The sequence below is a fragment of the Podarcis raffonei genome, chromosome 13 (genome assembly GCF_027172205.1).
Source record: "Podarcis raffonei isolate rPodRaf1 chromosome 13, rPodRaf1.pri, whole genome shotgun sequence".
Lineage (NCBI taxonomy): Eukaryota > Metazoa > Chordata > Lepidosauria > Squamata > Lacertidae > Podarcis > Podarcis raffonei.
In genome coordinates this window covers 2,833,055-2,858,348 of record NC_070614.1, presented here as the reverse complement: position 1 = coordinate 2,858,348, position 25,294 = coordinate 2,833,055, and the positions used below count along the sequence as shown (strand labels likewise).

The 25,294-nt window shown below is 40.6% G+C and overlaps 1 protein-coding gene and 1 long non-coding RNA gene across 8 annotated transcripts in view; one reads left to right on the top strand and one right to left on the bottom strand.

The window, feature by feature from the left end:
- PTPN3 (protein tyrosine phosphatase non-receptor type 3) overlaps positions 1–25,294 on the top strand; it is a 261,139-nt gene that overhangs the window by 206,625 nt on the left and 29,220 nt on the right. For 5 of the 7 annotated variants that reach the window (XM_053362364.1, XM_053362363.1, XM_053362367.1 and 2 more), the window contains exons 2-10: positions 8,441–8,595; positions 12,067–12,174; positions 12,265–12,307; positions 13,848–13,926; positions 15,057–15,101; positions 16,924–16,976; positions 20,705–20,825; positions 21,778–21,865; positions 22,835–22,923. In XM_053362364.1, coding sequence (XP_053218339.1) covers positions 8,441–8,595; positions 12,067–12,174; positions 12,265–12,307; positions 13,848–13,926; positions 15,057–15,101; positions 16,924–16,976; positions 20,705–20,825; positions 21,778–21,865; positions 22,835–22,923 — 781 coding nt within the window. Of the gene's footprint in view, positions 1–8,440; positions 8,596–12,066; positions 12,175–12,264; positions 12,308–13,847; positions 13,927–15,056; positions 15,102–16,923; positions 16,977–20,704; positions 20,826–21,777; positions 21,866–22,834; positions 22,924–25,294 lie in introns of those variants that run through there. The other 2 variants (XM_053362369.1, XM_053362368.1) reach the window with 2 other exon arrangements.
- LOC128400258 (uncharacterized) lies at positions 8,319–10,761 on the bottom strand. Its single transcript, XR_008327324.1, has 2 exons — positions 10,451–10,761; positions 8,319–9,111 (listed from the first exon to the last, which is right to left on the bottom strand). It is a non-coding gene; the product is annotated as an uncharacterized LOC128400258 (long non-coding RNA).

Below are 25,294 nucleotides of genomic sequence, written 5' to 3'. Positions count from 1 at the left end.
TGTACAATGGATTGTTTCGTATGTTTGGGATGGTAGCTAGAAGCGTGTAGATATGTTTGTCAGTCAGTTGGTTCACGGTATAAGGTGGTGTCTATACACCCATCCTGTATTTTTATAGTATTGTCCAAAAAATGTATTTCTTGCATAGATTGGTTCATTGTTAGGTTGATGGTGGGGTGAAAGTCATTGAATGCCTGGTGGAAGGTGTCCAGGGTCTGCTGACCATGTTCCAGATAATAAAAATATCATCAATGTGTCACAGGTACAAGAGAGGTTTGGGTAGGAGTTTAGGAAACGTTGTTCTAAATCTGCCATGAAGATGTTGGCATACTGTGGGGCCATGCGGGTGCGCAATGGTGTGCTGTGCTGTGTTTATTGAGGCCTATCGTTCTTGAGATTTCTGAGAAAGTGTGCCACGGAGATATTTTTCATTTCTCAGGTAATTCACCAGGCACCACTTTTTTGGAATTCAGCAATTTCTGAATTTCACTCAAATCCAGTGTTCAAATCCAACACAATGGTACTAGCAATTGCACAACCCAGATAGGGTGATGAAGGAGAGTCCCCAAACTACCTTGGACTTGGTACTGAGCTGTTGAGGAGGGAGTGCCAGCCTCTTGCTGCCTCCTGGACGATGCAGTCAGGTCAGGTGAGGCAACTATTCAAACTCCCCCTTACCTAGTGCCAAATAACATCACCCATTGGATTATAACCTGGCTGCTCCTTCACCAATGGTCTACCAGTTACAGGAAAAGGACAGTTCCGTTTGGCCCTTAGAGTAGCCCTTAGTGCTAGTCGAGTCACCAGGGTGCATGCACATCTGATATGCCCCAGAATGCCAGCTGTCATTGCATCCTCTTTGCAGCCATAGCAGCAACCCCAATTCAGAAAGAATGAGAGGCAAAGCTCCCAAGAAGTAGCCCAGTGCAGACACTATACTGCAGAAAACTCCAGTGAATTCAAACTGTTCAAGAGGAAACCGCACAGAATGCTTAATAAAGGACTCTCCTCCAGATACTTCTTGATGATCATTCAGTCAAGGCAATCCCTACAGACCTCAGCAAAGATCTGCAAATGGGATGCTGCCCCCTTGTCAAGCTAATGTGAACAGTAAGCTCTGTGAATAGCATCTAAATACTTTACCAAAGGGGCCCACTCCACAACTGTGTCTGCACTCTCCCAAATAATACATCATAACAATTATCCTAGTTCCTCCTTGCCATGAATCTTGCACGGCTTAGCATTCCTCAGTTTAGTGGTAAGCACCCTATATGTAAGAGTGAATTGATCTACTTATTGCCTCTGATTTGGTCACTTGAAGCAAATGACAATCCGTAACTAGGAGGACCTTTAACCCTCAGTGTCCCCAGAACCCAGGCCTATCCTTCTACCTGCAAAGGAACCGTGATCTGTCCAGATCTGTCCAGAATGTTGTGCTTCACCCCATACCAGCTCTAAAAACTCCCAAGTAGCATACCTGGTGAAAATACTAGAGAGAAGACAGAGCAAGGCCCTCAGAGTTGCTTGCAGATAACGCACCACTGTTTGGAAACCACCAAAGAGGAATTCAAACAAATAGCCAGCACGTGTAGACACAAAGTCAGAAAAGCTAAAGCACAGAATGAACTCAGGCTTGCTAGAGAGGTTAAAAGCAACAAAAAAGGCTTTTATGGGTATGTTCGTAGCAAAAGGAAGAACAAAGAAACAGTGGGGTCACTCAGAGGAGAAGATGGTGAAATGCAAACAGGGGACACAGAAAGGGCTGAACTCCTCAATGCCTTCTTTGCCTCAGTCTTCTCCGATAAAGAAAACAATGCCCGACCTGAAGAATTTGGAGCAAATGATTCAGCAGAGGAAACACAGCCCAGAATAACTAAGGAGATAGTACAAGAATACTTGGCTAGTCTAGATGTATTCAAGTCTCCAGGGCCAGATGAACTGCATCCAAGAGTATTAAAAGAACTGGCAGATGTGATTTCAGAACCACTGGCAGTCATCTTTGAGAATTCCTGGAGAACAGGCGAAGTCCCGGCAGACTGGAGGAGGGCAAATGTTGTCCCTATTTTCAAAAAGGGGAAAAGAGAGGACCCAAATAATTACCGCCCAGTCAGTCTGACATCAATACCAGGGAAGATTCTGGAGCAGATCATTAAGCAAACAGTCTGTGAGCACCTGGAAAGGAATGCTGTGATCACCAATAGTCAGCATGGATTTCTGAAAAATAAGTCATGTCAGACTAACCTGATCTCGTTTTTTGACAGAATTACAAGCCTGGTAGATGAAGGGAACGCAGTGGATGTAGCCTACCTTGATTTCAGCAAGGCATTTGACAAGGTGCCCCATGATATTCTTGTAAAGAAGCTGGTAAAATGCGGTCTTGACTATGCTACCACTCAGTGGATTTGTAACTGGCTGACTGACCGAACCCAAAGGGTGCTCATCAATGGTTCCTCTTCATCCTGGAGAAGAGTGACTAGTGGGGTGCCACAGGGTTCTGTCTTGGGCCCGGTCTTATTCAACATCTTTATCAACGACTTGGATGATGGACTCAAGGGCATCCTGATCAAATTTGCAGATGACACCAAACTGGGAGGGGTGGCTAACACCCCAGAGGACAGGATCACACTTCAAAACGACCTTGACAGATTAGAGAACTGGGCCAAAACAAACAAGATGAATTTTAACAGGGAGAAATGTAAAGTATTGCACTTGGGCAAAAAAAATGAGAGGCACAAATACAAGATGGGTGACACCTGGCTTGAGAGCACTACATGTGAAAAGGATCTAGGAGTCTTGGTTGACCACAAACTTGACATGAGCCAACAGTGTGACGCGGCAGCTAAAAAAGCCAATGCAATTCTGGGCTGCATCAATAGGAGTATAGCATCTAGATCAAGGGAAGTAATAGTGCCACTGTATTCTGCTCTGGTCAGACCTCACCTGGAGTACTGTGTCCAGTTCTGGGCACCACAGTTCAAGAAGGACATTGACAAACTGGAACGTGTCCAGAGGAGGGCAACCAAAATGGTCAAAGGCCTGGAAACGATGCCTTATGAGAAACGGCTAAGGGAGCTGGGCATGTTTAGCCTAGAGAAGAGGAGGTTAAGGGGTGATATGATAGCCATGTTCAAATATATAAAAGGATGTCACATAGAGGAGGGAGAAAGGTTGTTTTCTGCTGCTCCAGAGAAGCGGACACGGAGCAATGGATCCAAACTACAAGAAAGAAGATTCCACCTAAACATTAGGAAGAACTTCCTGACAGTAAGAGCTGTTCGACAGTGGAATTTGCTGCCAAGGAGTGTGGTGGAGTCTCCTTCTTTGGAGGTCTTTAAGCAGAGGCTTGACAACCGTATGTCAGGAGTGCTCTGATGGTGTTTCCTGCTTGGCAGGGGGTTGGACTCGATGGCCCTTGTGGTCTCTTCCAACTCTATGATTCTATGATTCTATGATTCTACTTTCTGTCCAGGTAACAGAACCTCCCATACTCCAGGGTGCCGATGTCACCTTCAATGAACCTTCTACTACCATTGGAGCCCAAGAGAACAAAATAGGCAATGGCATGTGAATTCCTGCTGGCTGCAGATCTGTGTGGGCTGCCCTTATCAGCCTCCAAAGTCTTAGGACTGTTGTGGCCACCTGCACTGCTACTACTGCCACAGCCACTCACTGTGCCTGCTCAAGAACATCCAAAAGTAACCACATCAATCAAAAAGCAAAGCAGAACATCGCTGCCTAACAGATTCAGATTATGTGATGTGCCTCCACTGCTGAGACTGGTTGCTCTTTTTCCAGAGGTGGTATACATAGTTCTCTCCCTCCTCACTAATTAGCACAGCAACCCTGTGAGGTAGGTTAGGATGAGAGGCAGTGTTTGGCCCAAGGTTACTCAGCGAGCTTCATGAGTGGGGATTTAAGTCTCACACCCTAACCACTACACTCACTGGCTGTCATTTTTATGCACTTGTTTCCCTAATATACATACTTTCATTTGGGTTGGGGGACTTCAAAGGATTTCCGTTTTGAAGGATACCTAGGTTTTGGTTCACATATTGTTTCAGGAAGTGTATATTACCTAGATTTTTATTTAGATGTGAACCAAACAAAAAAATTTCCCATTGCTATTCTATGTAGCATTTTCACACTGAAGTACCTATCCTTCTTGAAGAAGATATCAGTGTTGACCAGTTCAGTGAGATTAAAGAAATCAAAGTTAATAGCGGTAGCTGTAAAATGAGTATCGGTAGTTTTGCTCTCTATAATGGAAAGTGCAGAAAATTATATTGTTCCTAATTTACCTTCCCTTCCCCCTCCTCCCATGAGCAAGTAGTTCTACTAAATGTTCAGTGCAGCAGAGTTGCCTCTTGAAACATAACACTTGGACCATGAGGAATAATCCATGTGCCTTGCCATTGTGTGAGATTAATTTACACAGCTTGTCAACTTGGCACGGTGCCCACATTCTTCAGGAATCACTTCAGCATGCAAAAATTAATTATGGAGAAGTAAATATTTTAGTTGCCAGTAAAAACACACACACATTGCAATAAGGAAAACAATAAAATACTGAGAGTTGATTGCTTTTGACTGTCTCTAATCATTCCCATTAGTGTCCAGGTTAAAAGCTTCACATAGACTTTATTTTGAAGCAAATAAAAATGAATGATAGTGAAAACATGCTATAAGGTAATTAATTCACAATGGAACATTTAAGTATAACATGTTCAGTTTTCTGACTATGGATGCTTATATATCCAAGCCACCACCATCTATGTAAAGAGAGGTGCATAAGAGAGCTTGGCCTGGAGCCCCTGTAACAAAGAAGGGAACTCATTGGTAGATTATAATAGTAGGGCATTTGTTGTGGTCATGAGGTTTTGGACACAGATTTATTAATGTAACTTTTCACGTAGTATGTATCTTTAGCACCTGCTTTTAATGGGTTGATCCTTAAGACTGATTCAAAATGTTCCACTTAAAGCATTTCTTAGTCTCTTTCCATTGGGTGTGAGAGAGACAGAAATGCAGCTTTAAGAACTTTTGGGTGTTTAAATTGGCTATGGAGGAAAGTGGATTCAAAATTGGTTGCAATGAAGGTTGGCTACAGCTTGTGATCTTTGAGGAGAGAGCTTTAACCACAAGCCTAGCTTTGGCTGATATTCTAAGCCAAACCTTGGCTTAGTACAGCACAGTACAGGAATAAAGACTGGGGAGGGACACAGCAGCTGCACTCTCCTCTTTGGGAGCCTTTACATTTATGCAATCCTGGTAAGTCATAGTTTGCCTTACTGTGACACGTGAATCAAGGGAGTAGAATCTGATAGTTATGCTCTTTAACTAGTTCTGGGGAGGGGGGGATGTCCAAAAGACTTTGGAATTGAATGTCTTTTCTTCCTTCTCCATTTGTTCTTAAAATTATTTCCTTTAGTATTCTCTAAAGATACTAGAACAATATTATTGGGGATAACAGATTTTTGTTCCCAGTTCTTTAGATAACAGTTCAGAAGGAAACAATCCATTCCTCACTTCCCCATGTTTTAAGTTCTGTACTGTGAACCCTTTTATTTGGTGGTAATGGAACACTGATTTGGACAGACAGGCAGAAGTGTGATCTGCACAAAAACCATGCTATAAATATGAGATTTCATGTGGCAAGATGCCATCTCAAAGTCTAAAGCACTCAGAATTCCAAGATGGAGCTCTATTGTTAAGACTCAGCATCTCCTTGAAAGCAGAAAGTACTAAAATGGTAAAGATAAATGGTAAAGAGACGCGGGTGGCACTGTGATCTAAACCACTGAGCCTCTTGGGCTTGCTGATCAGAAGGTTGGCAGTTCGAATCTCTGTGACAGGGTGAGCTCCCGTGGCTCTTTCCCAGCTTCTGCCAACCTAGCACTTCAAAAGCATACCAGTGCAAGTTGATAAATAGGTATCACTACGGTGGGAAAATAAATGGCATTTCTGTGCGCTGTGGTGTCTGTCATGATGTTCCCCTGTGCCAAAGTGGTTTAGTCATGCTGTCCACATGACCCAGAAAGCTGTCTCTGGACCAATGTCTGCTTCCTTGGCCTGAAGCAAGATGAAGTTGCCTTTGACTGGACTTAACCATCCATGGCTTCTTTACCTTTACCTCTTCTAAAATGGGCGCTAATATTAAGATGTGGCTCATAGCAGAGACTTTTGCAAGAACTGTGGAAACTGTAGAAGTTACAGACAATCAAGAAAATAGTACTGCAGAGAGTGTTTCACAAGTTTGAAAAATCCCTACATTGCATGCATATAATTCATGAATAAATAAAGCCCTTCTTTACACCAGAGTGGAAAGCACCACTCACACATGAACTATAAACAGCATAGTCAACACAGCATGGTCAACACTGTTTAAAGTTTAACTATAGGTAGAGAGCATTAATCAGGCTGTAGCGGTGCCTGGGAGAAAATATATATACTTAGTTAAGTCTGTACATCTCAGGCAAGCAGCATAAAATGTGTTGCAGGAACCTGGACCATCTTCTTGTTCTGTTAGGCAAACTGCATGTAACAATGACTGTACTGAGGTGCATCATTGCTTTAATGAAAAATAGTGGAAGTTATACACAAGCTCCACCTTGGCATTAGAGATGTTGCAGTTCTATTATATGAACCTGTCTTATTATTTTATTTATTTATTTATTTATTTATACTATGGCTTTGCTATTCAAGTGACCACACTCTCTCAAGGAAGCAATAGAATTCCTCAAGGCTTCAGTTAAGGAAATGAGTGAATTGGCAGTCATTGTATGAAAGTGCAATGTGATTTTAAAATGTGATTAAGGGTTACAAGCATGGCCTATAGCAAAATGTGGCAGTTCTGTTCAGGTTGCCAGCCACTTCATTTTCTCTCTCTCCCCATTTCCCATTTTTGTCCTATTTTGTGCCCTCTGAATATGCGCCCTGTTTTTTTCCTTTTTCTATTTTGGGCTCTCCCTTCCATTATTAATTTTTTTTAAATTTGGGTGGGGCAAATGGACATACATTTGCCTAATTCCAGGTATGTTAGGACTACGTACTCTCACTGGGTATAGAATGCTAACTGACTGCTGGAGGGGGAAGAAACCCCCCCTAATATAATGGAGTGGCTGAAACCCCAAATGGAAGCCCCTCCACTTTGACAGGAGTGAAATGCTGCCCCATGCACATGAAGTGGAAGAGGAAATGATTCCTGGAGGGGTGATCCAGAGAACAAGATTTGGTTCACAACAACTGGAGAACTGGATGATGCTGGGGGACCACTCTACAGAGTCTTCCACTACACAAGTCCCCATCTTAGCCATAGTGTTATCAACAGTCATGCTGCTGGCTCTAATGCACTCAGAAAAATGGCAGCCCTCAAACAAAATTTGCATTACGTAATGACAATATAGAATCTAAAATGATACACCTCACTTGTGTTGATAAACCTGACTTTTTATGCAAATCACCATCTGCAAATGATCAGGACCTACAATATTCTCTATTGATATCTGAAAAAATATTATTATTTTTTCAGCGTCTTCCCCGCTGTCCCCGGACCTCTTTTGAAGCAAGGGGCGGCGGGGAGAAGATCGCTTCTCCCCGTTGCCAGCCCCGCAATCTCCGGGGACAGAGGGGAAGGCGCATGTGCCTTCCCCTCTGTCCCCGGACCCCTTTTGAAGCAAGGGGCGGCAACGGGGAGAAGCGATCTTCTCCCCTCCGCCCCTTGCTTCAAAAGAGGGGACAGAGGGGAAGGCGCGCGCGCCTTCCCCTCTCTCCCCGGACCCCTTTTGAACCAAGGGGCGGCAACGGGGAGAAGCGATTCTCCCTGCTGCCCCTTCCCTTGCTTTAAAACAGGTCCGGGGAAGAAGGGAAGGCGCGCGCGCCTTCCCCTCTGTCCCCGGAGATTGCGGGGCAGGCAACGGGGAGAAGCAATCTTCTCCCCGCCGCCCCTTGCTTTAAACAGGTCCGGGGACAGAGGGGAAGGCGCGCACGCCTTCCCCTCTGTCCCCGGAGATTGCGGGGCAGGCAACGGGGAGAAGCAATCTTCTCCCCACCGCCCCTTGCTTTAAACAGGTCCGGGGACAGAGGGGAAGGCGCACGGCGCTTCCCCTCTGTCCCCGGACGGTCTCCATAGGAACGCATTGATTGATTTTCAATGCATTCCTATGGGAAACCGTGCTTCGCAAGACGAAAAACTCGCAAGAAGAAAAAACTTGCAGAACGAATTAATTTCGTCTTGCGAGGCACCACTGTATTGTACATCTTGATGTGGCATGTGTGGTGAATTTAGAGGAAGAGTTTTATTTACTTACTTACATGCACAGAATTTATATACTGTATATTTATATACTGTAAAACTTCAAAGCAGTTTAAAGGAAAGCTTGTATATAACCAAAAGCATATGTCTGTCACATGTAAAAATATACTTTGGCATCTTTCTTTGCAGGTTGTTCAGCAACAGTTATGAACTCTCGGTTACGAGCACTAGGTGGGAGAATAAATAACATTCGAGCATCAGAACTACCAAAGGAACGGACCCGATCTGAGATCATTTGCAGTGTCCGCTTTTTGGATGGCTCAATGCAAAGCTTCAAAGTTAGTGTAAGTCTTGGGATTTTGAAATGTGTGATATCTGTAAAGCATGGGGCCCCTGTGTTTTGGGGTTTCTGGTCCAATTTGGAAACTTGAGAAACTGTTGCATATCAGATATTTGATCCTTCACTGCACAACATCAACTTCACAAAAGCAAATTGGTTCTGAAAAACTGCTGCTAAAACTCTTTGTTTTCCTTCCTTTTCCAATTTTGGCATGGTAACATCCTTAATAGATGGTTTCTTGAAGCAGTCAAATACAACATCTGTTGTGGTGTAACATTCATTGAAACTGGACAAGATACCGTACTCACTTTAAACAAGTCTGCTTAGTCTTCAAAGGTCACTACATCCTTGGGTTTCCCATGGTCTGAATTACTGCCATACCATCCATTACAGAACATGTTAGAATCCAGGTTTCTTTCAAACTTAGCTGTGAAATATTCTCTTCTTGTAGCCAGTGATAGTGGCATAGTCCACATCTCTTGTTTCAAGAGGTTAATGACATCAATAGACCTGCCAGCATCTATGGATGAAAGGTCACAATCAGTTCAGATAGCTGAGGTATGTTGTTGGTTTTTTTTAATGCTAACTGCACTGCATATATGGAAGAAATATTTTGATAACTTTTTTTTTTATTTGGTGCATGTAGGTTGAAAGTTTATCAGCGACAAATGTCTGCAGTTTTTTATTTATGTGCATTCAGCACATCATGTGTAATTGGCTCTTGGGGAATGTCTGGTGATTGAATCATGCAATGTCTATAGCTTTTACCATTGAGAGTATTGCATTATACTGGACAACCTGGACAGGTCCTTGAAATGAAGCTTCTGTCTTATTTGTGCCAAAACTGGGTTGGAAAATGGTATGTAGGCCAGGAATATCAACATGTCAGCTAGTCTGATAGTTCAGTTCTGATATTTCTTTCCCATGGACACTTCTGTGGAAAGGAACTGTTTGAGATGCATGGAAGGTCCCCTTCCCACCTGCTATTTCCTCAAAATTAGAAGGTCCACTTCCCAGCCTCTGTTGTCATCAACGTGTCTCATGTAGCCTGAAAGCAAATCATGTCTGAAATTCATTGGGACAATTATATTTCCATGTGCTAAGAATCTTGGGGTTATTGCTTTTGTTACGGTACTTTTCTGGGGTTATTGCTGCTGAGACAGTACTTTGAACACACTCAGTATTGAATGTGGACCTAGAAGAAGAAGAGTTTGGATTTGATATCCCGCCTTTCACTCCCTTTAAGGAGTCTCAAAGCGGCTCACATTCTCCTTTCCCTTCCTCCCCCACAACAAACACTCTGTGAGGTGAGTGGGGCTGAGAGACTTCAGAGAAGGGTGACTGGCCCAAGGTCACCCAGCAGCTGCATGTGGAGGAGCGGAGACGCGAACCCGGTTCCCCAGAATACGAGACTACCGCTCTTAACCACTACACCACACTGGCTCTCCAAGATACCTGCCAAGTGACAACTTTATAATGCAATGTGCATATTTGTTTAAAATTGAGAAAATTGTTGGATAGTAAGGAGCTCATCATCCTGTTGTGGCATATTCTGTTCCTTAGAAGTCTCTTCTGGTTCATATGCTAATCAGAGAGCAAGCTCAGAATGTGAAACCAATATATCCTTAGAATCATAGAATTGTAGAGTTGGAAGGGACCCTGAGGATCACTGAGCCCAGCCCCCTGCAATGCAGGAAAATGCAGTTGTCCCATATGGGGATCAAACCTGCAACCTTGGTGTTATCAGCACCACGCCCCAGCCAACTAAGCTATCCGGACTCCTTGATAAGGGTGGGTGCTCAAACCCAACTTCCAGGTACTGCTTTCGTACTTAGATATGGAGTTAACCCTGCCCTTACCATCACTTTGAAGTCAATGCAAAGCGCTTGTCGTAGCTCCAAGCCCCAGTCACGAAACTTGGACTCTCAGCTCAAGGAAACCTGCAAGCTTTGTTCAAAAAGTCAGTGCGTAGTCTTAGCATTAGTACACAGTTCTTAAGTCTATAAGCAGAGCTCTAAAATTAATAGCCAAATCAGTAGCTGAGGTGTCCCAACACTTGACATGCCCTTCCTGGTCAACTGTTGAAGAGTGGGACAGAAACTTGACTCAAGTGAGAAGACTGTGCTTGCAAGTGCACTCCTGCTGGAGGACCAGTATTGTTGTGCTGATGCAGTTGGCAGCATATCCTTAGCAACAGGACCTGAGTCACAATGGGACCCATGATAGCACTTACTGTGGAACTGTTAGGACATCAGATGAGTTGTTGAGTGCCAGAATGCTTCAGAAACGGAGGCAGAGCAGTGTGGAAAGTTACTTCTTTTGATATAAAATATTTGGTTGGTACTTGGTTGGAGCATTATTTCCTTTCCCTTCTTAAAATTTAAAAAGATGTCTGGATATGCTCTCAGGCTATTTGAATGCTGACCTGTTGATTTTTAATTTTTTTCAAAGAAACACATTCTTTAGACATAGTATTCATGTAGGAGATGGTTGCTAACTAATGAGCTCCGGATTGTATAGGTCTGCTTACAGGAGGTGTGTTTGTATACAGCATTTTTTTCCCAAAACAATTCTGTTTATATGTAATACAGGTACATATTCATTTTTGAACTGTGCCTAGCTCTATGCAGGTTTCTTGTTCACATAATCAGGCGTTGGAAGGCTCCTTTGGAGAGGTTTGTGACCTCCCCTCTTCCCCCAAACCCCGTTATTTAGGAGAAATGTTATGGAATATTAGGAGGAATATTATGGCATTTTTAAGACTGCACATTTAAGCCCACTTTGTCAGTCTGCTGAATGCACCTCATGAAGCCAGCAGTAGCCTACACATAGTTGTTTTGTTTATGCCACAAACATAAACATACGGTAAGTCTGACATCTCCGTGTTGTTTTATTCTGATGAATCTCCAATATTGGAGTCCCATTATCTGTATTTACACAAGAAAACACTCTTGAGAGGACATGGCACCCATCAAGGGAGAGAGGGTGGATGGTGCTTACATTAATCTTTTAATGTTTTAAGAAGTTCTCAAATTCTGGATATTAAAAGGATTTCTCCAATGAAATTAGGGATGTCCTAAGGAAATTTACATAGCTTGTCATAGTAAATATTGCATCCCAGGTGCCCAGAACCTTTCATGTAACAGGATTTTGAAGGCTCAGCTATATAGGCAGTCCTGCAAAAAAAATTACCTTGTGAATGGAGTGTCCATAAGCACGCTGCTGGAAAGGTAAAAAAAAATGGTTTGAGAATTAGTTAATCTGGTGTAAGAAAGTGAGCAGGCTCTGGCTTGTGGCTGAGCTATAAACTGTTTATGAAGAGAGCTTGACATTCAGTTTAATAATGATAGCAGTTCTTCCATTTATTCCTAGTAGTAATTTCCCTTTTATATGTAAATGTTAGTGAAACTACATTTTTAAAGCACTCTGTGTGGCAAAGATTAGCTTTCTAAATACTTTTACTTTTATTTTGCAGAAACAAGATACTGGCCAGGTGTTGTTGGATTTGGCCTTTAATCACTTGGGTGTGACAGAGAAGGAATATTTTGGTTTGCAGCACTGTGAAGACTCAGCAGATTCAGCAGTAAGGAAACATATTCATATTCAATATTTTTTTTTAAAAAAAATGCAGTCAGAAAGCTTCCTAACTTTGTTTTTTTAAAAATATTTGCAGAGATGGCTTGAATCTGGTAAACTTGTTCGGAAACAACTAAAAGGTAAAGCTTTAAAATTTCTTGCTTTAAAATCTCATATGACGTGGGACTCTAGTATAATGAGAGAGGGAGAAAAAATTCTCTCTGTCCACTTTTTCCACTTGCTGCATAATTCATGCCCCACTTTGCCTTTTCTCTAAAATAAAATAAAGCCCCTTGCCTCCATAGGGTAGTTGCTTCAGACCCATAATAATTCTGGTCTATTATTTCTGAACTTCAGTTCTATATTATCCTTGCTGAGGTGTGCTGGCCAGAATTGTACACATTATTCAAAGTGTTAATAGAAATATAGAATTGTAGAGTTGGAAGGAACCTAGTTCAACCGCTTGCAATGCTAAAGCATCCGTGACAGGTGGCCACCCAACCTTTGCTTAAAAACCTCCAATGAAGGCAGTCCCGTAACCTCACAAGGGAGTCCGTTCCACTGTCTAACAGCTCTTACTGTCAGAAAGATATTCCTGATGTTTAGTCAAAATCTCTTTCCTTGTAACTTGAATCCATTGGTTTGTGTCCCAACTTCTGGAGTAGGAGAAAACAAGCCTGCTTTTCCATGTGACAGCTCTTAAGATATTAGATGACTATCATTTCTTCTCTCAGTCTCCTCTTTTCCAGGCTAAACACACCCAACTCCCTCAAACATTTGTCTTAAGGCTTGGCCTCCAGACCCTTGATCATTTTGGTTGACCTCTTTTGCCCATGCTCCAGCTTGTCAATATCCTTCTTAAATTGTGGTGCCCAGAACTGTATACCACGTGTGGTCTCTCTAAGGCAGAGTAGAGTGGTACTATTGCTGTGGGAGGCAGTGGAAGACAGGAGTGCCTGGCGTGCTCTAGTCCATGGGGTCACGAAGAGTCGGACATGACTAAACGACTAAACAACAACAACATTGCTTCCCTTGATCTGGATACTGTACTTCTGTTGCTGCAGCTTTTTTTGTTGTTGCTTCAAACTGTTGACTCATGGGTCATTCCATGCCAAAGCACCTGATTTAAATATTTGACCGTGCTCTCACATCTCAGATTTTCTTCAAAAAAAAAAAAAAAAATTATATGTAGATACCTCAAATTAATTTTTTTAGATTTGTTGGTCCAAAATTGGGCGCAGAATTTTTTTAAAATTTCAGTTTTCACCCGATTTAGGGTAATGCAATTTCTGCGTCAGTTAAGAAAAAACCTACTTTCTATTCTAGAAAGAACAATTATTTGAGTTAATCCAGAAAATGTACTATTTGTGTAGTTAGAGTATGCAGATTGAAGCTATTGGCACTTATGACTTATCTTAGATCCCATTGATTTCAGTGAATCTGCTCTTGTATGACTAAATCTGGAGCTAATCCTTCGGGGGGTTTTAAAAATCAAATTACATTAACATTTTTATTGAAGTGTTCCTGTGAATTGAGGTTTTACATAAATCACATATTGACTTTTTGTTTAAGTTTTAGAAGGTAATTTCATTTGTCATTGTATATGATATTTTTATTAATCTAAATAAATATAGATGAAGAAATCATGTACACTGATTTAAATTTTGTAAAATATTCTAGGTGGTTTCCCTTGTAGCCTGCATTTTCGAGTAAGGTTTTTTATACCTGATCCGAACACACTGCAGCAGGAGCAAACCAGGTAAACTTTGTTTCTTTACTAAAGTTCTGTGGTTATGTTTTAAGAACTGCTGACATCTCACACATCCTAGTATTTGCAATAAAACACCAGGTTTACAGTCTTTTATCTATGGTTGGCACATAAACACCTATATGATATAATTGTAAATTTAAAGTTGGTTGTTAAAGAACCTCAGAATATGCACAGGTAGATAAATACTACAATAGCAAAATGCTGTGTGTATTGGTCATCCGGTGTCAATTTAGACAAGATCTGTTTATATTCAGCATGTATTTTCTTAGATTTAAATGTTGCAGGAGTTAGGTTAGGTAATAATTAATCCTTCTCACAAATGTAGGAAAATGCTGCTTCTGCTCCAACCACAAAATGGTTTTAGCAGAACCTGTAAGATTAAATGGTTCAGGGATGCTGGAATAATACGCTCCCTTATCAATATCCATCTAACTGAAATGGCACCATGAAGTGCAGAGTGCTCCAAAAATGTATAAGAATATATTGTTTATTATTATCAATAGGGGATATACATTGTGAGCATTCTAGCATGATAGAATGTGCTCTTTGTTGTTGTTGTTTAGCCGTTTAGTCGTGTCCGACTCTTCGTGACCCCATGGACAAGAGCACGCCAGGCACTCCTGTCTTCAGGAGATTGTGCTCTACTGGAGCATTAATAATATTTTTTGGAGGTAAATAGATCCACACAGAATTATGGATTTGTGAAGTATAAGCTTAGTTATTTTTAGTGTTTTAAGATCAGGGAACTTTTTTTTCGTTTAAGGGCCACATTTCGTCATGGGCAACCTTCCCAGGGCCATATGCCAAGGATGGGAAGTGCCAGAGGCAAAAGTGGGTGAACAACAGATTTGACTCCTGTTTTTTGTACTGTAGACTACAGTCTAGACACAAAAAGCAAGGTATCTACATGCACTTATCTTTCCACCCGCAATTCATGCATTGTCACAGTTCACGGACACGTTCAGACATTGAACTTCTAATTTATGTGTATAATTATCTTAATTGTCTCTTTATTTATAGGGTCTCAAAGTAAATTAGGAAATATATGTTTAGATTACACAGATTCACAAGAGGCTTGATTAGTCAGATGCAACAACTATTTTCAATTTGTTTTTTAGACATTTATTCTTTCTGCAATTGAAGGCTGACATTTTGGAAGGAAGGTAAGAAATCTTTATTAAAGTAGTTTGACTGGTTAGGTGTTGAAACACTCCAGGTTAAAAGGAGAAAAAAAACTTCTCCGTAGTGTAATAATAATAATAATAATAATAATAATAATAATAATAATTTATTATTTGTACCCCGCCCATCTGGCTGGGTTTCCCCAGCCACTCTGGGCGGCTTCCATAGAAACCAAAAATACACTAAAATATCACAGATTAAAAACTTCCCTGAACAGGGCTGCCTTAAGATGTCTTCTGAATGTCAGGTAGTTATTTATTGCTTTGACATCTGATGGGAGGGCGTTTCACAGGGCGGGCACCACTACCGAGAAGGCCCTCTGCCTGGTTCCCTGTAGCTTTGCTTCTCGCAATGAGGGAACCGCAAGAAGGCCCTCGGCACTGGACCTCAGCGTCCGGGCAGAACGATGGGGGTGGAGACGCTCCTTCAGGTATACTGGGCCGAGGCCGTTTAGGGCTTTAACGGTCAACACCAGCACTTTGAATTGTGCTCGGAAACGTACTGGGAGCCAATGTAGGTCTTTCAAGACCAGTGTTATGTGGTCTTGGCGGCTGCCCCCAGTCACCAGTCTAGCTGCCGCATTCTGGATTAATTGTAGTTCCCGAGTCACCTTCAAAGGTGTTAAGAGGAAGAATGTAAAAAAATTTAGTGTCTTTAAGCTTCTGTAGGAATTGAGTTTCATAAGGTATACATATTGAGTTAGATTTGCGTCCAGCACACTTCCCTGTGCCTCTGAGCCTTTGGACTTCTCCCTGGCTCCAAGCAGAGTTTTGCAGCAGCCGTGTGTGCCTTGTGTAGGTGCAATAAATAACAGTCCACACGCCAGCTTCTTCCTAATCTAAAGAAGCTTTAATTTATGTACAGCATAGCAAAAATAAATCATCCGGAAGATGGAGCAGACATCCTCCCAGTTTGTCAGCGGAAAATGAAAGTAACTCACACACAAAGAACATTACCTGTATGTGAATAAGCCACACCTCAGTAGGTAGGGACGACACACAGAACTGTTTAACCCTGTAAGTTCTAAGTTCTGATTCTCCTCACAATACAAGGCTTATAACTGAGTTGCTAAAGGGGGCACTATATAAAGTTCATTAACCCATTGCAAATTTTCTCCTAAGTAAGCATTCTTCAAAGGGCACTGTTACTCATGTAAAATAACCTTGTGTGATAGGCACAGCGTGTGGGAGAGTTGTCTTTTGTGGTCCTATGAAGCTACAACATAAGTTAACTTTTATTCAATATTTCTAGTATATTGACAGTAAAACAATAGCAGATCTGTTTCACTGGTACATATGACCGTTCATAATTTTCATTTTCAATATGTTGGATAGCTTTACCCAGTTTTTAAGAAGTGTAAATTTGTTCTTGATTTCCAAAACAAATGTGAAACATAATTACCTATTTTTAAGGTTGTTGTTGTGAAATGTGTCACCACAATGTGCTGGTGTCCAAGGTAGGTATGCTGTAAAGATTGTGGATGCATTCACACAGTATTGTCTCTCTCAGCTGTCTGAAAGGTGCTTTAGGCATGAAATATGGGAGAAAAACAAAATGAATAAAATTGCTTTTGTATATGAAAACAACAGATCTCTTTACACCTTGATCTGATGAAGGGGTAATAGTTTTAAAGTTAGAAACCATAGTTTTAATAACAAATGACAATAATTGCCATAGATATTTTGTGATGTTTGGTGGATGTGTAAGTGCGTTCTAAATATATTGGCATATAATGTTTGAGCTGTGACATTTACCTATAGTTCAGACAGAATGTTATCAACATATTTCAATTTTTCCTTTCAGGTTGTTATGCCCTGTTAATTCAGTTGTGGTACTTGCATCATATGCAGTTCAGTGTAAGTTGTGATGTATATTAGTAAAATATTGGTCCTTTTTCACTATTTCTTTGGCTCCTAACTTGTTCTTGAGTAACAGGCTCATCACTGTTTTGGAATCTTTAGCTCTTATTATTGGAAAATATTACAAAGCTTGTCTGAGAATGGAGTTCTCCCTGAACAGATCAGGTTTGGTGGTAAAGCATTTCTGCTATCTAAATAAGATTGTGTTTATACAAATGATAATGAGAAAATATCTAACAAAAAAGAAGAGGGGGAAGTGAAGGAAAAATACAGCTTTCTTGGAGATGTTACTGCTGATCTGAAAGTTATAGTTCTTCAATAATTAAAATTAAAATTATTTATTCAAGACAGTGGGATTCATCCAGTGATGGCAGCTTTGCATTAGTGGAAAATGATCAGTTTATGCAATGTGAGACACCCAATTTTTGTCTTTCCTTCTACTACAGCCTTCTGCCATGTCCATGCAGCTTTGTAGGGTCCTTTAACTCTCAGGAGCAGATTTTTGAAGGATATTGGAATTTGCACTGGGAGTGGGGGATCAGTAATACTCAGGTGCCCTGTTTTGTGGACATAGGCTTTCTTTCTGTAAGTCAAAGTTGCAATTGGATATAATCCAGTGGTTTCCTCTACATAAATAGGGAGATTGTGTTACCACCTATTACTACTGTTGTGAATGGTCATTCTGCTTATCTTGTATATCTTTAAACTTACATAGAATTGTCAGAAACTGCACATCTTACATTTCATTCCTATTTGGTTCATTGTTTGCAGTTTTTAGATATTCACATTCACAAGAATGAAGTGGGTCTCTGGTCCATGAGTTTTCACAACAATAATTCTTTCCATCTCTGAGGTGCCATAAGACTGCTCTTTGAGCAGTATATAGCTTAATATAACACATTTGAAGGATTTTAAACATGTGTCTTGTGAAGAAAGATATCATGAAAGCTTTAATGGACATGGGCTATAGTTAATTTCAGGTCCTGTTGTATTCAGGAAATGCCTGGTGCCTATCATCTCTGGTTATATGTTGGTAATATAACTTTAAAATTATGGAAACAAAGTTCTGTCTGATTTGCAGTGCAACCTCTCTTGTATCATTTCTTCACCAACTTCTTGCTATAAGATATATAAAATATAGAGCCTGCATGAGGTCCCTTGTAGTTCACCCAAGGAAGTTCCTTGGTTCATTGTTTCTAACACTTGCTTCACTTATTGTGCAGGGTGACAGAAAAAGGTGTTATTAATAAGATATCCCAAAAAATGCCGCCACCACAATTTTTGGGCTGTGAAGGAAGAATAGGGAGCACACTTTCCTGCAACTGTTGTCATATACAATGTCAGTATTGGGAAAGGTGAGCATGCTTAGTCCAAAGAGGCTTGTCTGTCCCATCTCAGAGGCCTGGTGGGTTTAATTAGGCCCCACCACCTGCATAGTCAATGTCATTCAAATTTGTTTATCAGTTATAAAAGTTTGATGGTTTTAGCATAGAGGCTGAGAGTGGTTTTTCTTAAAGTCACCTGGAGTGCAGTCCTCTGCACAAGATTCATAGAATTGTAGGGCTGGAAGGGACCCTGCATTGCAGGAATATGAAACTGCCCCATATGGGGATCGAACTTGCAACCTTTGTGTTGCAGCACCACACTCTAACCAGCTGAGCTAACCAGCTGGTGCCAATGTTGACTCCCAAAATTAAAAAATGGTGTGTGAGAGATTTTCCATTTACCTTGCTTGGAAAGTGTTAATGTTAAGCTAACTTTATTCAAGTTAATGTTTAACTATTCAACATTGTGTCTAAACTTGTTAGCATGATCCATTTGACCTGCTATCAAATTTCAGCAGTCTCTGCACTAACAGCATATACAAGGAACATTATTAGCCAAGTAAATGTTTATACTGTACAGCCTTGGTTCTCTTTTTAAAGTTACAGTAGTTGCCATTGATTCAGAAAGCTAGCTATGTAGAGACTTTATCAAGAGTTAACAGTTCCTGTTTCAGAGAGGTTATGAATGCCTGTTCACATAATGTTGGGGACCTTTAGTTGTTTGGAACAGTTGGAGCTGCTGCTCAGGACAATTTCTGTGTTGTCTGGATTGACAAATCTTAGTAGTTGCCGCCTCTGTCAGTGTTGTGCTGCCTCTAAGAACTTCTGCAGGGTGGAGATGGAAGTGCAGAAAGATAGAATATGACTGACGGGATGGAAAACAGAAAATAGTTCAGTTTAGTTTCAGTTGCAACTGAAGTTATTCCAGTTTGGTTCCAGTTGAGGCCTCTAAAGGTTCACTAACCAGTTCAGAGCATAGTTCAGTTCATATGAGAATATTTAAATATAAGAGTACATTAAGACATTATTATTTAAATATTTAAATAATATTTAATATTTAAATATAAGGCCACATTTGAAATACAGTACAGTAAGCCCTCAACTTACACACATTTAACTTGTGTGTATTTAACTTTATGCGCTTGAGAAAAGTTTTTAAAAAATTGAAAAGGGGGCAGCTAAGTCCAGGAAAAAAGGCTTTGGAGCCAATGTGTTTTAACTATACAGTGGTACCTCGGGTTAAGTACTTAATTCGTTCCAGAGGTCCGTTCTTAACCTGAAACTGTTCTTAACCTGAGGTACCACTTTAGGTAATGGGGCCTCCTGCTGCTGCTGTGCCGCCGGAGCACGATTTCTGTTCTCATCCTGAAGCAAAGTTCTTAACCTGAAGCACTATTTCTGGGTTAGCGGAGTCTGTAACCTGAAGCGTATGTAACCTGAGATACCACTGTATGTGCTTATGGTTTCAGGCATCATCCCCGGAATATAACCCCCAAATATGTTGTGGGCTTATTTTACCTTCTTTTTCAAAGAGCAGGGGGAATACAGAATGTCCTCTTCTCAGTTTCACATGTTTTGGCTCCATAATTTTCCCCCAGCTTGCTCTAGTTGTCTTAAAACATGATACTCCTGTATTTGACAATCAAAGCAGAATAATTCTCAACTGGTTTTAAAGCTGGAAGGAACCTCCAATCCTAAATATGAGTGGGATCTCAACTGGTTTGATCGTTTCATGGTGGGAACAGATCTGTGACAATAGAGGATTACTATAAACAACTAGATATTCTGTGGAATTCTAGGACCAGCAGCAGATTGAACTAGGTTTTTAATTCCTAATGATAGGGCTCTTTTGAGTTCAATTTTAAATGCAACTTTTAAATTCAGTTAATTTAAATTCAGTTTAACATAATTTGTATGCTGCTTTATCATCATTTTTAAGCATTTTTATATAAAATATACATTGAAAAGCCTGATTTTATGAAATAGTGAAAATTAACATTTTATTAAACTAGGTAAAATAATAGAGGGCCTAAAGTGTTAAATCTATTGCTCTTACTTAGAAATGGGTGTCTGCCAATCCTTAAAATCACTGCTCTTTGTTTACATTTAGGACTGTTCATTACCTTTGATTTTAGGTAGACTTCCTGTCTCTGACCCTTATTCATCTTGAACCAAGTTTTGCGTTGGCATCCTATTCCTAGCTGTATTCTCTCACATATCTCAATGGAAGAAAGTGGAGCAATATTAGGAACTTCTGTAGGAGTTACGTGACATTATTCATTGTGCCATTTGTGTAGAGTAAGATTTTGTTAAGCACCTTTGCATTTGCATTAAGAAAACAATTATCATGTGTGTTCTTTTATTTCTCATCCCGCCACCCACCCACCTACCCCAAAAAAGCTCAGCTTGGAGACTACAATGGTTCCACCCATCTTCCAGGATACCTTTCAGAGTATTGCTTTATTCCAGAGCAAAATCAAGATTTCACAACCAAAGTTGAATCGCTGCATGAACAGCACAGGTATTGTTTTCTGAAATAGTAATATATATAGTGGTACCTTGGGTTACGTACACTTCAGGTTGCAGACTCCACTAGAAATATTGCCTCGGGTTAAGAACTTTGCTTCAGGATGAGAACAGAAATCGTGCAGCGGCGGCACAGCGGCAGCAGCAGGAGGCCCCATTAGCTAAAGTGGTGCTTCAGATTAAGAACAGTTTCAGGTTAAGAACAGACCTCTAGAACGAATTAAGTTCTTAACCCGAGGTACCTCTGTATTGTGATACATACATAAACGGATAATTTGCATGAAGTATAGAATTTAAATGTGATTCAAATTATTAATTCACAGCATATTGTATATTCAGACTTCATACTGTAGGCTCCCAGTAATTGGCAAAGATATGTTAGTTCTTGGACTATAAGAAACATTAATAAAAATGGTTCCAAATGTGGGGATTTTTATATTTTTTAGGAATTTGGCAGCCCCAAACCTGTATGCATGAGATACCCAGATGTGCTGGGTGAACTGATGACTATTAAGTGACATTGGTTCTACTTATACACTGGAGAGAATAGGTACCAAAAATTATGAAAATTTGGAGTTTTCCTAAAAGTTTTGGCTGCTAATTTACTGCTCTATTTCTGCTTCAAAATAGGAGTGCATCTCATTGTATGACAATACTAACACTCATTTTCATTATATGGGAAACAAGTCCTTTGATTTTTGGAGGGACATAGATCTGCCCCCAGTAATAGAAACTTAAACTGTAGATGTATTTCTACATAATGACTGTAGGTGAATCCATCATGAGATTACCCCATGATTGAAATGTGGAAAAAGAGTTCAGATTTTTCTTTGAATGTGTACCTTGAATTTATTTTCATAATGGTACTTAAAGTTTCTGTTATAGATAAATTACTTTCCAATTAGGATTTTATTGCCTTTAATACCTTATTGGTTTTTTTCCCCTAGGGGCCTCAGTCAGTCAGAAGCAGAGTCCTGCTACATTAATATAGCAAGAACACTTGAATTCTATGGAGTAGAATTACACAGTGGTAGAGTATGTTTACAGTTCTTTTTTATATTTAGAGCAACTTTTACTTAAAACTTTTTTTTAAAAAATCATACATACCTTAATATTAAAATAGCTAAGTAAGAGGAAAACACTCTTTTTTGCACCTAAAGCAGCTAAGCATAAAAAACTTCTATTTCTTATACACCTGTGGGGACATTACCATTAAGTAATTTGCATCTTTGTAACTTAGTTTCTTAAGCAGGACTTGTTGTCCTTTACTTTTAACCATGTTAAAATATGGATTTGAGAAAAACTTGCAATATTGCCAATTCTCAACTGAGATTTTAATATAATCTTCTGCCTTTTTTATTTATAATTGACATTGCAAGAAGCATTCTCGGTGGCATAAGTCAGTTGCTTCTATAGAAAGCTTCAGTTAAGCTATAGTTTTAGACTGAAATGTTTACTTGCATAGTATGGGCTGCCTTGGAATTGGGTGCTCATCAGGATTTTTGTGATGTGTGTGTATGTATGTATGCATGTTTCTGGGGAAACACACCCTCCCAGTCCTCACCATATTGCCAACTGTTTTTGAAAGTCCTTTCAGTTTTACATGGCGGGTTGCTATGTGGTGAAGAATTGCTGTTTGAGGAAACACCAACTTTAGCTTTCCTTCCATATGCAGACATAGTCATCCATTTCTTTGGATTTCAACTCCAGTAAACGGCATCATAACCAGCACCCACTGACAACTAAGCTACAATGCATACACTCACAGTAATGACGGCATGCAAAAACTCTGGCATATCTGGTGTTTGTGTGTTTTAATTAAGCATGTCTGGGTTGTTTCTCCCAAATACAGAAATTGGTCAGCTCCTTTTTATGTGAGACATCCAGTTCTTTATCCCCCATCACAAAGAGAGAAATTCAAAGTCACACTTCCATGGATCCATTTGTAGAATAGGAGTCTTAGTGCTTTAATTTACCAGTTTTTTCTGTGGTTCTTATTTTTAGGATCTTCATAATCTTGACCTTATGATTGGAATTGCTTCAGGAGGTATTGCTGTATATAGGAAACTCATTTGCACAAGCTTCTATCCTTGGTAAAATACTTGGGGTGTGGGTGGGTGTGTAAAGTTTTAAGACTGAACATGAAAATAACAAATCTCTCATTTTTAAATAATACCCATAAAGACCACTACTGAAAATGGAAGGTGTTGAGATTGAAGTCTATTTAGAAATCCAGCCCTCTAATGCTTGGTGTGTGGAACTGAGCCATAGTTACATGTGAAGTTGCTTCTTACTGAGTCGCATCACTGGTCTGTCTAGTCTCATTTATTTTCTACTGTGACATCTTTATCAGCCTCACTATTTGAAATCATTTTTAGTTGGATATGCTACTGTCTGTGTTTAGGATCTTGTGCATGCAAAGGTTGTTGTTTACCACTGAGCTACGCCCCTTCCTATTGTTTGTTTCTGAGCTGAGCTGCTCTGCACATGCTCAGGCATTCTCTTTAATATCATTATTACTTAATACTTTTGTTCAGGTTATATATTTTCCCCTATTATACCTAGAGAGAAATCAGGAGTTGGGTTTTTGATCTCAGGTTCTTGTCCCCACAGACGGCAGTGACCAACTGAACTGGGAATCCAGTGTTGTTTGAACATTGAAACTTGGTGACTCTGAGAAACAAAATCAGTGTTAGAACTTAAGGCTTGCTTTCGTTTTTCCCCAGATACATTTATTTTGACAGCAGGAAGGGAGATAATTTCTGAACCAGACCCCAAGTGATTGCTGACTCACATTAAACCTCGAAGGTGTTCTGCAAAACCCAAAATCAATTTAGAGAAGATACATCCACTTTGAGGGTGGCGCTGTGGGTTAAACCACAGAGCCTAGGACTTGCCGATCAGAAGGTCGGCGGTTCGAATCCCCGCGATGGGGTGAGCTCCCATTGCTCAGTCCCTGCTCCTGTCAACCTAGCAGTTCAAAAGCACGTCAAAGTGCAAGTAGATAAATAGGTACCGCTCCGGCGGGAAGGTAAACGGCGTTTCCGTGCGCTGCTCTGGTTCGCCAGAAGCAGCTTAGTCATGCTGGCCACATGACCCGGAAGCTGTACGCCGGCTCCCTTGGCCAATAAAGCGAGATGAGTGCCGCAACCCCAGAGTCGGTCACGACTGGACCTAATGGTCAGGGGTCCCTTTACCTTTACCTTTTTACATCCACTTTGATACCTCTGGAGCAAATAGTTATTGTGTTAGATCTAATGTTATTGACTTGAAACTCTTGTATAATTCAAGTGAGCAATATATATATCACAATATTCAAACCAGATTAAGGGACATTAAAAAACAAAAACATCAAATCGGCTGTAAATAAAATGTTTAAATATCTGCCCTTGACAAAAGTTGAGGGGGAAATGTTCAATCGGGCTAACATAAAGGCCCTGTGTTGAACTGAAATTATTCATTTTGAAATAAAATAAAATAATAAAATAAATAAAAAGCCTTACCAGTTGCAAGAACAGAAAAAATCATGATTGCTGGGGTACATAATGGGTAAAGGGACCTCTGGCCGTTAGGTCCAATCGCGGATGACTCAGGGGTTGCAGCGCTCATCTTGTTTTATTGGCCGAGGGAGCCGGCGTACAGCTTCCGGGTCATGTGGCCAGCATGACTAAGCCACTTCTGGCGAACCAGAGCAGCACACGGAAATGCCGTTTACCTTCCCACCAGAGCATTCCCACCAGTACCTATTTATCTACTTGCACTTTGACGTGCTTTTGAACTGCTAGGTTGGCAGAAGCAGGGACCGAGCGACGGGAGCTCAACCACCAACCTTCTGATCGGCAGGCCCTAGGCTCTGTGGTGTAGACCACAGTGCCACTCGTGTCCCGCTGGGGTACATAATCATGTTTATTTTCCATGTCAATTTTCTCTGTGTTCATTCATAAACCAATTCTTTCCCATTAATCTGTGATTTAAAAAAAAATATTATCACAAAATAAAATTGTGCCACAAAATTCAGAGAAGTGCAAAATCCAAAGTATAATTACGTTTTAATCTGCATGTCCTCTACAGCGTGCAGATTAGGTCAGTTTGCATTGGAATTCACAAATACCAAATTTCTCAGGCATTCATACTGATTGCAATAGGAAGCTTGTTAGTACTTCTGTGGACAGCCCATAATAATGGAATGTGCCACACCTGTAACCCATGGATGTGCACAGCAACCTTTTAGATTGAGGAATGCAAAGAATGGATGTTCCTAGACTCAGGTCTGTCTTTTGATGGGCATGTAGTCCAAGCTTGCTTGACAGTATTGTCAGCTGGTTTTGATGGATGAGGCTTGTTAGAGCAGAGCGTAGGAGTCTTGTCAGGAGTTGTGCAATCTGATCCAATCCTGTTTCCTAGAAACAATTGTTTTTGTTGTGAAATTGCGGACTGCACCCAATACCTTTAGTGTGTAATTAC